This window comes from Zootermopsis nevadensis, unplaced genomic scaffold (assembly GCF_977971745.1).
Source record: "Zootermopsis nevadensis isolate Lab colony 2312 unplaced genomic scaffold, Znev_1.0 Znev_ptg000007l, whole genome shotgun sequence".
NCBI lineage: Eukaryota > Metazoa > Arthropoda > Insecta > Blattodea > Termopsidae > Zootermopsis > Zootermopsis nevadensis.
The window spans coordinates 14,875,855-14,889,834 of record NW_028259139.1 but is presented as its reverse complement, the minus strand read 5'-3'; the positions used below and the strand labels follow the sequence as shown (position 1 = coordinate 14,889,834).

General features: G+C 43.9%; 1 protein-coding gene across 2 annotated transcripts in view; it reads right to left on the bottom strand.

Annotated features, from left to right (window-relative positions):
• LOC110828015 (rho guanine nucleotide exchange factor 10) overlaps positions 1–13,980 on the bottom strand; it is a 106,626-nt gene that overhangs the window by 67,682 nt on the left and 24,964 nt on the right. For both annotated transcript variants that reach the window (XM_022060270.2, XM_022060271.2), the window contains exon 2: positions 8,731–10,216. In XM_022060270.2, coding sequence (XP_021915962.2) covers positions 8,731–10,171 — 1,441 coding nt within the window. In that variant the 5' untranslated portion in view covers positions 10,172–10,216. The remainder of the gene's footprint in view (positions 1–8,730; positions 10,217–13,980) is intronic.

Here is a 13,980-nt window from a genome sequence, read left to right as displayed (position 1 = left end):
TGTAGTAAACGTTCATACGAGTGGGTGAGTGACGTAAGGGAATTCCTGGGGGAAAAAATTCGCAAACTTCCAACGCTTTCATTCGTAGCAGTGAGTTCATTTCTAAGGAGCGACAGGATATTAGAAGGTAGGTCGGCGGCTTCCGGCGATGTTGCCCGGGCAAGAAAAGAAATTAAACCACAAAGTGGACTCGTCCGTCCTTACGGGCGGAAAGGCGTGAGAATGGTTATTCAGCGTACAGATGTTACCCTTGGGTTTCTTCGTGAACGCTGAGAAGAATTGGAGTCTGAGTAACAAACGATAAAAGAATCGACTTTTTTTCAACCCCTGGAAGAAAAAACGAACAAAACACAGTCCAAAAATATTGTTCGTCGCAGATTACGTCTGTAACACAATGAGACGCTCGTTTCAAAATCTTTCCTCTACGTAGTGCAGCAGAATACTGTTTTTCGCCTAGAAAAAGCATCTCTCAAACGCACGAATCACGGAACATGAAGGTAGAGAGAATCTGATGTAGCTCTGGTGTGTTTCAGGGTTTAACCAGCGTTTCGTTCAATTGCAACGGCTGACGGGTCTCGGGAGTTTCGGCGTTCATATTAATGTTGAAGGGGAAACGCATTTGGACGCTCCCAAGGGCGGACCGTTCGTGTTAACCGTGTTGCTCCGGCTAACATTCTGAAAGACTAAAAATAAAAAGTCTTCTGTTAAACTTCCCACAGTTCAGTGGGAGCCTTCTTCACACATTAGAATCGGTCAGATAAAATGAATCATCAAACAGCTCCAACTTGCCAGGCGTTGTTAGCCAGCTAGCTGAGGCTTGCGCTCGCTGCGAGAATAACAAGGCTTAATTAACAACGCCCGACTGACTGGACGCGGCTGACAATGTGTTTTGTCTGATCAGTTCTGCTGTCTTCCAGTGTATGGAGTAAGCTGGCAATGAACCACGAAAGCGAGACATAGGACTTCTTTATCAAAGTGTCAGACGGGCAAACAAGGTTAACATGATATATTCGTAAAATGTTTGGCAGTATCATTAATTTAAAGAACATAATGATAAAACTGAGAAAATGGCTGCAGCTATTATTATTATTATTTCATCTATTCACCAATTACCGCCACGGTGGTCTAGCGGTTAGAACGCTGGCCTTGTAATCCTGGGGTCTCGGGTTCGATTCCCGGCGGTGCCCGAATTTATAACTTGTGTTGGGCAAGGCCGTGGTCTAGGCAACACGGAGTTTTCCTCCGGGGGCTTCCCCGGTTTCTCCGTGGCATCCCATTCACACACAGAAGAAGGCAATGGCAAACCACTTCTGGATCATCTGCCAAGAACGTATATGAACAGGTCCCAGTCCGACAAAAGGATGGAAGGATCCTGTTCATATGGACCTGTCGTCAGACAGAACACTAAATAAATAAATAAATTCACCAATTAAGAGGGTATTTATTTCTATGTATCCGAGACAAACCTTGCCCCAGAGGTACATAGTACAGCAGCTATTTCCGAAATACATTTTGTTTTTAATATGTGTTACAAGTTTCATTGTGAGGGATGACTATATATTTTACAAAAGCGTCTTTCGAATGATGTATGAAGATCCTAAAATGGCAGTTTTCTGAAGTTCCCTGATGTTATTATCATTATGTTTTTCAATATGAGAAATTAACAATGACTTTGCACCACACCAGACCCTGAACAAATGAACTCTGCCTTGCGTAGGTACAGCCAGCTAGTTATGACTCATTTTTCCTTGGAACATCAATGAAGCTGATGCGAAGGACAGGCACGGGTTTAAAACGGGGAAACGCGTTTCAAGCTGCATGCTCCAAATTTAATCAGTGCACGCGATCCCATCGCGAGGCAGACCTCCCAGTTCTAGAAACATCCTCCATGCTTTTTGTTTCCTTGGTGTCCGGCCCCCTGAGACGTGAAGTTTCAGGTACGAACCCTGTTGCATAAAACGTCACAGAACAATCTGTGTTTGCTTTGATCGCATTTATTCGCGAGAAACATCACTTTCAGGCGGAAGAAAACTGAAGATACACGACAAGCAATTGTAAATTTCATATATTACAAAGGTTTCCTACATTAAAATAACCTTGGATGCAATCCAAATAGTCGATATATTTAAAAACGATAACACACGAATCTTCCATCCTGTCGGAACGACAGACTTAAACCCATTTCGTCCACCATCTTTCTTTCCGAACATCTATGAGAGCTGGTGCCGAGATTTCTTGCGCAGACTTCACACAAAATGCATTAGAGGAACCTGACGAGTCTCAAAACCTGTTAACGTTGGCAACCGCTGTGGTGGGAGTAGCGGAACCAAGGTCAGCGGCCAGCTCGTACCATTTCAGTGGTCATGGAGCAGCTGACCGCAAACATCGTGCTTCCGTTGTTGAAACATTGTGAAGGCAATCACCCAAAGCCCCAGTCTTTGACGAATGACCGACACAACGAAATTCTACTGCATGTCCTAAAAAAAAAGGTCAGCTGTCATTTAATTACTCGTTTTAAGAAGTAAAGTCAATATTTCAATATAATTATCTCCTTGAGACGCTTCTCGTCACTTAGACAAGAACGTCCTGACTGATCTCAAAGTTTACAATCGTCTTCACAACATACCGCCACTGGTTCGCACACCCAGCCAGATAAATCGCGTTCCTTCCAAATGTTTGTACTGACCTTATTTCACCCCACGGACACTAAATGCTCCACAGAATGAAACACACAAACGTTTATGCTATCTGTTGCTTAAAAATTGCGAAAGTTTGATCTCTCGCACTGACTATAAAAATGCGTTTAAATTTTAGTATCATGAGAAAAATACAACCACCTAAGTGATGTGAAACAAGACAATGAATAAAATTACACAGGTCGGAAATTAAAACTGCGGTGACCACGTCCAGTCCAGCTCTGAGGTTCATCCAGCCTCAGAGCCAATGACAAGCAAGGGCTCATTCCCCAGGGGCAAAACGGCCAGGGCGTCAAGCTGATAACGAATACTTTCTCCCACGTCCACTCAACCCACGCATTTGGAACGCTGTGTTCGTACACAGCGTAACCTGACCAATGTAAATATAATGTTAAATTAAATACAAACTTGTGACTGAACGAGCCGAGTCAAGTTTCAGACTGAAAGAAACTTCGCCTCCGTGACCGGGAGAAATGAGACAACGCTTGTTCCACCACTCACGCGCAGATATTATCTACGCAGGCGTGGACCCTCTTCCTGAAGAGGACAGCAACCAGCACGAATCTTGCTTGACCTTGAACCCGATGACGTGTCGGTCACGCTTGTATTCTCTGAGCTGAAAATATCGTCCATGCCCTCGAACACCAGAAACCGGTAACAGCTTTAATTTTTACAGACCTATTTTTTATTATGTTACTGATATCCTCGAATAAAAAAAACCCCACGAGACTGCAATCTATCTGGTTGACAGGTTTGTTTACAGAAGAGGATCCCACGTTTTGAAAAAGGCGGTAGAATCCCCCCTTTATCGCCTACCAACCCACCGCCTGCTGTTAAATCGCAAATTTCGGATTCATGCAGACACCAATTCTTGACAAAGGGAAAACGAAAGTAATTTTCTTAATAAAATTTACGTCAAAGTGCCGTTGTAATGTGCAATCGTGCCATAAGATGTTAATTATGTCGATGTCGTTCGGCTGCCAGAACAACATCCATAAAATGACGCATATTTACTGGGCACTTTCCTTCCTTCGTCTTCTAGCTGGTTTGCATGAACAGGGAGGTTACGCATGCGCAGATCGGTTGCTTACACGGCCGCACCGCATAAGTCAGAAAGCTTACTTAATTCTCGCGAGCCTTACTGTACACAGATAATTAATTACATACTGAAGTGCAGCCGTGGGTTTGGCTGGGTAAAAAGGCAAGCCCGCAATATTACCCCCCCCCCCCAAACCCGCCATAAGCTTCGCGGTTGCAGACGACACCACCTGCTGTCCGCGCTAAGAAAATACCTTCATATGCCATTCGTATTCATGAAGGGTTGCTTAATAATTAGGCAGAGACAACTTACTTCCATTGCCTTACAATGAATGAACTCATCGAAAGTTGGCATCCATAGGAAAGACATCGATCAATCGATCGATCAACCAAAGTCTAAACGTACAACCAACAGCAATTTTAAGTGTAAAACACAAAAATCGATAATCGTTCGATAAAACAGATTTATTATGTTCCACAGATTGACTGGATAACTGATTTAAACGTACGTTGAGAAAACGAATGGCAGACCTAACTCATGTTGCTTCTTTGTTAAAAAAATTCAGAAATAACTTATGGAACACTATTTCAAATTATATTATAGAATTATGCAGAAGGCGTTATCGTAGTTTTAACGCAGTGCAAGACGTGGATTGCTCTTTTGCGGTTGACGGAAAACAGATTTCAGGTGTTTGCTTAGCAAATATTTCGTTCTAGAAGTGAAGTATGTGAGGAATACTACAGTGATATCAACGTATTTGTTTCTTTTGTTCACGGTTTATTAAAGACGCTCTCTGTAAATCAGCGCGTTTTTCGACTAATGACAGGATTGGTAAAAAAGTGGAAATACACGGGAAGCGACCACTGCCTAATTTAAAATTACTTTTCCGGCATCCATGTGGAGTGCATGAGGAAAAACACGAAAAACAGCTAGGACAGGCGATCCCCGGGCTACACCCGCCAAAATACGAAACTGGGGTGCTAACCACTGCACTCTAAGGACGATCGCCCTGATGATGGCTGCAGCAAACACCTTTGAAACATCGGCAAACGTTTACCAGATCGCACGGCGGCACATCCCAGAAGAAATCTTCAAACTTCAAAATAGTCGTCCCAGAATTCGCCTGAAATTACTGATAAAATCACAAAAAAATTCAGAAAGAAAAGTGGATATCTCGTCCTTGATTTAAACTGGGCGTTCAAACATTCAAGTCAGCCGCGTTTTTGCTTTAGATACCGCAGACATTGCATACGTAAATTCCATGGACTCCGTTATCTCTCGCTCAACACGACTGCACTCAACTGCCATCTGTGAACCACACGCTTTACTAACTTAAACGCAGAACGAGTATGGTCGCCCTGTAAAGACTCTGGCAGCTGCTTACAGGTTCGCTGGCTTCCCCTCAGACACCACTTCTTTGGTAAGGACCACTCGACAGGAAGTTCATTTCATGCCGATGCCTGCACCAATGACCTGCTTCCGGTCCGGACACACCTGCACTTGGTTTGTGCCTTTCAAGGCAAGCACACAGATGTGCAGTCTTCGTTGTAAGATTCCAAACCAGTTACAACTTCCCGCTTTCCATCGTCAGTATAGGACGATGAACATTTTAGTACATAGTCTACTGAAGATAAATCTTCCATCTGTCATCTTACCAATTATTTTCTTGTTATGCTCAATGAGACGTAAATTACTGCACAAATCTCTTATTTTGTGAAGTTGCGTCATATTATCATTCATCCACGAAATTGTTAAAGGGATATTCAATTCCGTTAATTCTAGATAACCTGTTTAGAATTTATGTTTTTCCCTGTCTATTACATACAAATCTAAAGACTAAAATACACAAAACTACAATCTTACTTGCCGTTTCATATCCGTGCGACAAACAATCTCTTAAGGTACAATTTGGCTGCACGCGACAGAGACAAGCGACCGAGGCAGGCGACAGAGACGGGAGACGGACACATCGCAGCTTGTCGCCACACACTTTTGAGGTGACGACCGAGACATGCGGCAAAGTGTTTGTTTTCTTTGTTTTGTTGAGACATACGTGCACATATTCTGTGAAAAATGAGTACAAAAATGCTTCTAAAAAGGTTAATCGAAGAAGATGATGTGTTGCTGTGTTATTTGTTGCGAAAGAAACAAAGAAAACCTATGAGTTCAATATTCAAAACCAGACGTGAAGAAGGATCTTTCTGTCGGTGGTCAGTGGTCGGTTTTCTGCTACTAATTCCACCAATTGCTCATCTTGGTCACCAGTAAATTTAATTTCTGCCATTATTTTACTCAACAACACACGTGCTGCCTGAGCCCGTCGCGAGACTCTACTGGTCCGAGAGCGGTCTCCTGTGCTTTGTCTCGCGCTCGTAATTGTACTTCATACGATTGTACAGAGAGCAGACAGGAAGCGACCAGTCTCGGTCTCGCAATTCTGTCGCCTGCCTCGGTCGCTTGTCTCTGTCGCGTGCAGCCAAATTGTACCTTTAGTCTGAACGAACCAGATTTGTCACTGACAATCACTCAAGTTCAGTTCACCTTGGAGAATAATACTGAAGTTGATGGTAAAGAAACCCGTAGTGTTCTGGTATGTGGAATAGATTAAAGTTACCCAGAATACAGTTCTCTGACGGGCTAGTGAGAACATGGTAATAAACGGCAAGATTCTACAAAGGTTTGGAATTTCTTCACCAGCTGCGTGACTAAAGATCACCTTTTCACCATGGACTTCGTTCCACTCAATGTGCTTTGTACCACATCCTTCAATTAACGTGTGTGATCAAGGCATCATTCGACCCCCAGTGCACTTTTCCGTGTCTGTGTTCCTTGAACGAAATTCGTGAAGTGAACGCATAAATGGGAGGTAATGTCTGTCACTTCATCCTCACGTTTTCTCCCCCATAACACACACCCTTTCTTAGGAATTTCGAGCAAATAAGTATGGCCCAAATCTGAAAAGTTTTAAGATGAATTTCGTATTGGTTCATCGCAAGCCACTCTCCCCGCCAATCTGCAACGAACTTTCGAGAACAGTCGATTATGCTTCGTACAAAATGTACATACACATACCTGTGATCAGATGTCAAATGTAGGGCAGAAACAAATATTAGGGGCTAACGACCCAAGCTCAGTTCACGCAAAAATATGGCGATGCTACGGTTTACTGTGCACCGTTGGTATTGATTGGTCGACATATCAGGAAATGAACAACGTGCCGCGTATGTGAAAACTTAAAAGTTGTCAGTGGAACCACGGTTCCAGAGAATTTGACGGAAATACATCTATACGGAAAGGAAGTTTATATATTGGCTTTATTCTAAATATTTCCTTTATACATGCTTTACATTTGAGATAAGTTTGATTAAGACATTGCTTATTTAACTTGAATTAGTTACGCTTAAGATGGGTCTGTGGTATTTTAATGAAATGTAATGTAGTGTAAGGTAATGTTTCTTAGGTAACAACAATTCCGAGTAAACACGACGTTCCCTAGGTACACTTGTTACACTTTTTCGTTACACATTTTTGCCGAATGACCCTTCCTTATAGACGTATTTACGTCAAAAAACAGGAACACATTAATGAACGATTTAAGATTCGAAGGATAATTTGCGTTCAGTAATTATTTACTATAACAGTCGTCACTAAAATTCATGCAAGTACTTCACATCCCCTTTCCCCCCACCTAAAGCACGGAACCAAGTGAACAGTTCTGAGTTTTGAGCTCTCTGCACTAGCTTGGGCTCCGCTCTCCGTGTTACAAAGTTGTACGATTTTGTTCTAACTCTCTGAAGCATGAAATTTGGAAACGGGTGTTATAATGTATCCTCAAGTCTTCGAACACTTATTGGTCCTAGTGCGCCCACTTATCGAAAAGAGATTTCTCCCCCTCTCCCTTCAGAGACGCAGTACCAGCACATGAGGGATAAACGGTGATCCTGGAGATTCCCTCCAGCTCTCTTAGGCTATCCAAATCACCAGTTAATTTTACATCTAAACACATATCGTCCCACAACGTCGAAAAACAGATTTTTATGACAATTAAGATGATCAAGGCAGAAGAGACCTCCAAATCGGAGTACTTTTTAATATTGTCACAAATAATATAAACACTAAGCCGTGTCATGCCGAGTGGAGCGCAAAACGGCCAACGTCATTCGGTGTGGCCTCGACATTTCGAATTGTAGCGGATCCTTATAAAATAATCAGCTTGCATTACGTTGTTTTTCTAGGAAGAATCGGATTGTGACCCTGGCGAAATGACATCCGTGATTACTCGCTGTAAATTGATGTGTAAAAAAAATTAGTTATGACGTCCTGTAACACGGCATCGTAATTCTTTGAGGCCCTGAGGTATGGCTCAGAACATAATCTGACCGCGCTAAGTCTAACAACCCTGCCCTCCTCCCCAGACCAGGCCAAAGGTTACGTAACACGACTGCAGTGCCCATCTACGTCGAACAGACTAAACGCCGGATCTGAGGTTCTCGCGGCTGCGAGTCCGAAGATGGCTGTCTTCAGGGATGTGGCGCCGTGTATTCGACTCACAGCCATGACGATGGTTGCAGAAAGGGCCACTGAAACATTGGTAAACTTCTTCTGTACCACGTGGCGCTACAATCCATAATACAGCCATCTTCAAACTAAACATCGCTATGGAAATCGATAAATTCACCGTTGTTTATGGAACATGAAGATTCAAGAGCCAGCCACTGGACCTCGCACGAGCCAGACGAATCCAGTCCGCATCGTCACAGCCCATTTCTTTAACGTCCATTTTAACATTATCCTGTCACACGCATCTAGGACTCCAAACTGACCTCTTTCCTTCAATCTTTCAACTAACATTTTGAATGCATTCCTCAACTCCACAAGGCAAAGTGACTGTAATGTTTGCTTCAATGAGAAACAAACTCCTGCGTCAGTTCAATGTCCGTCCAACGTCGTCAGGATGTACGTCCTGTAAAGACCGAGTTCAAACTTAGTACTTACCTTTACTGGTGTTATTGTTGCCAAACCCCGGCAAACGAATCCATCCCATGCGTCCAAAAAATCCACTGTGGCTCTGCTGCTGCTGCTGTTGCAGCTGATTCTGTTTATTTTGCTGTTGAGCTGCAGAATCTGGCGACTTGATGAATTTCAGGTAACCCGCACCACCCTTGACGGCACGGCGGTTTAGCAAAGGCGAACAACACACGTCTGCAGACACTGCGCTAGCAGAAGGATTAGCGCCCACTGTCCGAGGGATGCTCTGCGAGGACCCAGACACCTTTTGGCCACAGTGTCGTCTCACACTGCTTCCGTTCATGACACTGGTGCCATAGCTTGCCCCACTACAGCCACTGAAACCATAACTGGTCCCTGAACTGCCGCTGAAACCACTGTCATGATCTCCGCCAGTGCCACAACTTGCCGGAGATAAAAGTTCGTCGGTGGGTCCAACAGAAAGCAGCAAATCTTCCAGTAAGTCAGGAGGACCTGCGCCCTTGTTTGAAGACGCGCTGCATTTGTCCATAGTTTCTTCATCTCTTCGAGATGTTGGCGGCATCAGCATGGCTTCAACTGCCAGGTTTAATTCGCCCAGAACACGGCGGTGGCGGGACTGAACACGTCTGACCTCCTCCTCCAGGACACTCTGGTTCACGGACAGTGGAGATCGGTGATTCTGCCTATGCTGCTGACGGTGGCGATGACTGTGGACGCGATCCTGCTCTGCAAACTGCGAACGCTTCGTGGCGACTTCGCTTATCTCTTCATAAATGTTCTCCTCTGTACCGTACCGAGTCATGTAAGTGTGTCTGCTGCCCCAGTCGGACTGGGAATTCACGACACCGTTGTTAACCAAGAAATTGGCATGGCTTGTTGCAGGCCCAGGTTCGTAATATGCGTAGGAATATTCAGCACCTTCTGGTCCATTTGTCTCATCACGTGAGGAAAAACTCTTGTTCAAGATGTTGTTTTGACTGCATTCCACATCCACATCAGTCACTGCTGCAAGGAAACGCGGACTGTTACTCCTACCACCGTCAGGAAAGTGGTCGAATTCATTTGCTACTTGTTGAAAACGTGACTCGTGAGGAAAATCATTCTCAATATAAAAAGTGCAATTGCCCGCAGTTCCTTTGGTCGACGAGTGAAGCAAATGGGAAGGCAAAGGCGACGTTAAAATCGACGAGGACTCCCGGAAAGAATCTTGCCTTCGGAAATGAGACTCTTTGATGTGATACGGCGGCGGCGATGCTTCTTCGTCACTGTTACCTGAAGGACGCTCCTGTTCATCCGGGGGTGGATAAGGTGGGGGTGGAGGAAATTGGAGGTATGGTCGCCGAGGATGTGGCGGAGGAGGTGGAGGCGTGCCGTAACGAGCTGAAGAATACACGGGCTGTGGAGGAGCGTCGTCCGAGGAACCAAATCTGGTGGCTGGAGAATCCATCCTGCATCGTGTTACAAGGAATTCAGGCCATCAGATTAACAAAACCTGAAAGAAAAATGCACACATTAGACGAGCAAAGAAATCGTCTATTACAGCAGACGTACAAGCAAGAAAACTGCCTGACAGGGCCACAAATAAACCAGAATTGCCGCCTCATCAGACACCAAACTTGATGGCATCGCCTTGTAAAATCAACCTTTTAAATTCCAATGATAAGATCGAAACGGTGGTCTAGCGGTCAGAACGCTGGGCTTGTAATCCTGGGGTCCCGGGTTCGATTCCCGGATTTATAACTTGTGTTGGGCAAGGCCGTGGTCTAGGCATCACGGAGTTTTCCTCCGGGGCTTCCTCGGTTTCTCCGTGGCATCCCAACAACTACTCTATATTCTCATCTTCATCATTATTGCGGGTGCAATGTGAACTCGCCACCATTCGGCGCACCCTGGGCAATGCCACTCGGCGGAAAAGTAGTTCACTACGTCGCAGGACATCACGGCCAATGACGTAAGTGAAGAGCCAATGCATTAAAAAAAATTCCAATGATAACTACCTGCCCCACCTGCTTCTACAATCAATAACTCTCCATTGTATTTTTTCGGGTTTCAGGCAAACAAAGAATATTTTCCTAAACAACATTAACCAGTTGATTTTGTTGTGGGAAATGTCATCTTTGAGGTACGGACTGAATATTCAAGTATTATATGGAAGCTCTTCGGCTTCAGAGGGATAAAATAATCTTGGTCTTGCATTAACTAAGTGACGAATTATCTGGAACCATAACCAAATGTTTCAGCCGACTCTAATGAACTATTACATAACGCGATTCAGTATTTTCCTCCAGTCTGCTTCTGGGTTTACCGAAACGTCCAGTCCTTGTTAAAATGCAACATGGTTCAAGTTGAATATTCCAGGTGCAAATATTGTGACAGACTAGAAATGTCGGCCATCTTTATCACTGTGAAGCACAATGGCTGGTCTTGATGATACGCCATAAACTTGTGCCTAATCGAGCAAGATCTACTTGCCCGAAGTGTCAGTTCTTCTTGACAAAAATGGTACATTTTTATTGTCAGTCCACTTAAACTACACCACGCGAAAGTGCTCAGAGGGCGTTGGAAACAGAAGTTCCTTAGCAACTTTAGAAAACTCTATTAGACAGAGAGGTAAGTGGCCAGCCTCACATTCTAGCTGTAAAGGAATCTGGGTTGGTGTCAGATCGGTTCTAGTCGTGACAGTCAGGAGAAAGGTTTCAACAACCTCCTCGGATACGAATCGCAGTCGCCCAGGCCTTTACTAGTCACTTCACCGACTCCACATTTTTTTATGACTTTCAACGGGTTCCGAACCCCCATCCCCAACGCAATGCAATACAATACATCAACCTGTGACTAACACTTTTTAACAAGCCACCCTCTGCCACTGCACCTATTTGCCTCACGTATGGTTCACTTCAGTTACCTCAAATTGTAGTCATGTGAAATGAATTACGTCTACGACCGACTACAGACTGCCTGTCACCTTTCCTTGCGCAGAGTTGTTGAACCACAGCGCTTCAGCATCTAGCGATATCCCACAGTAATTCACGAGGCGCGGCCAAATTAACTGACCACACGTGATTCACCAGCCAACCGCTATGGATGTTTCGCTACTCGCATACAAACAAAGACAAGCTCTGTAACGTCTTCCAAGCAAAATTGAAATAAGGGGACAAAACCCGAATTGTCCTTCGCTGTTCTCAACGTCTCCGCTTATACGACAGCGAATTTCATACGCTCCGTTCCATCGTCACCAGTGAAAGCTTCCACCCGAAATCACGATGAAATATTTTGTACTCTGGTGTTTTCGGATTAGAATCTCGGCCTGATACCGGACACACAAAGGTTTTACATGGTTATCTTCAGTATCTCCAGCGAATACAGGGACAGTAACCTCAAACTGACCACAATGACTTTCTTTAAAATTATATTTATCACTGTCTTTCCTCAGTCAACGTCACATCGAATCTGCAGTTGGGCCGGCGTCGTCACTTCGCCGCCATTAATCTAGCACCGCCAGTCACCAGACCGCAGGGCAAAACCAAAGTAGCCAATGAATGCTTCCAAAATGTGCAAACGACAGGAAAAACCAAACTGCACAGACGATGAAATTTACAGCAGACTAAGTTCGGGGAATGGTTGGTACCATTCACGCCAAAATATTCTGCATTCCCATCCCGAATCTATAAAACATACAAAAGTATAATTTTGCGTGTTGTTTCGTTTGGGTGTAAACCTCGGCTTCTCACACAAGACATGGACCGAGGGGTTTTCTTGTTGCGGTCCTGAATATGACAGCGAAACACTCCTCCGAAACATTTAAATGTCTACAAGTTAATAACACTCTATGACCAAAGGCCTAAGAAAGAGGCGACAGGGAGCACGGAGAAATTGCATAACAAACGTTATGGTATCGGAACTACAACGAAATAGTCATTTGTTCTGAAAACCATAAGAGAACAGACTATTTGAGAGGGCAATGTGTACGAGGAGTAGGGAGGGGAACGTTGGCGGGCGCTTGTCAACTGACAATGAAACTTCGGATTCCAAACGGGCAGAATCCGGGTAGAATATCACGTAATCCGCGACAGAAGAACCCGCCTATGGACCCCATCTTCATCCAGTTCAAACAAGACCACCCACTCATATGCAACATTTTGAGATCCATTTTTAATATTATCCCATCTCTGGGTCTACCAACTGAACTCTACTTTCGCGTTCTCTGACTATATGCTGAATTCATGTACTACACGTCCATGATTTTATATTAACACCTTAAATCCAATTGTTAAATGCATGTAAATTCCCCACCTGTTTAAAAGACAATACGTCTGCATCTGTATGCGTTCTTTGCAAGAAGCATAAGGTCGTGTCGACCGGTCGACTGTCCAGCCAATTCGACTTGAGAACCAATGGACGGATTTAGATTAAATTTGATGTGGAGGTTATGCCATTCGACATGGCCCCCAAATCGTTCTTTTGGATATCCTACGAGCGGTGATAACATGACGGGTTAGGAAAGTCGTGAGGTGGACAGTGAAGTTCGGCGATCTGGTGGCCAATGTGGAAAATATCGAACAAGGCGGACGCATGAGGATATTCTCCGGTACGGGACGCACTTTCCGATCTTGTTATTTCTGTGTCTCGTTTGGTTCTCAGTACAAACAGCGATTAGTTCTTTAAACAGCGTTAAATGATCTCTGTAATGGTGAATAGTTGTGTTTTCTTTGCGGTACGTACTAAATTCTTAAATAGTAATTAGATAGGTTTCGGCTTCAAAACATCAAGCAACATAAAATTATTCCTTGTTCTTCGTTAAATTTGCGCCTTATCAAAAATAAATTATGTATCTTAATAAGAAAGTCGTATCCGATGGTGAACGATGGTAGGTTCAGCCATGTTGACCACACGTTCTGATGACAACGTTTAAAGTGCAAAATCCGTAGGAATATTTTGTTGATAAAACATGCGAATGGATAGACAGATGTGAACACCCCCTAACGAACAATTTTTACGCGAATGCATAAAAACTGACATAATTATTATCAACTCAAGGAAAGAGAAAAGTTAAAGAAACGCTTGACATGTCTAGTAGATACATCATAGATACGGGGCGCCATAGTTATTTCCGGTAATGATAAACAAAAGGCCCACAGTCTTTGTACTTTTTATTTATGAAAACAGCTTGGCTTTTCTCTATCAAGTTTTGTGGTTTTCTGGAACAAATTCTTTGTACTGCTCTCATTCGAGTAAAGGTGTCAACCACAAGGCTAC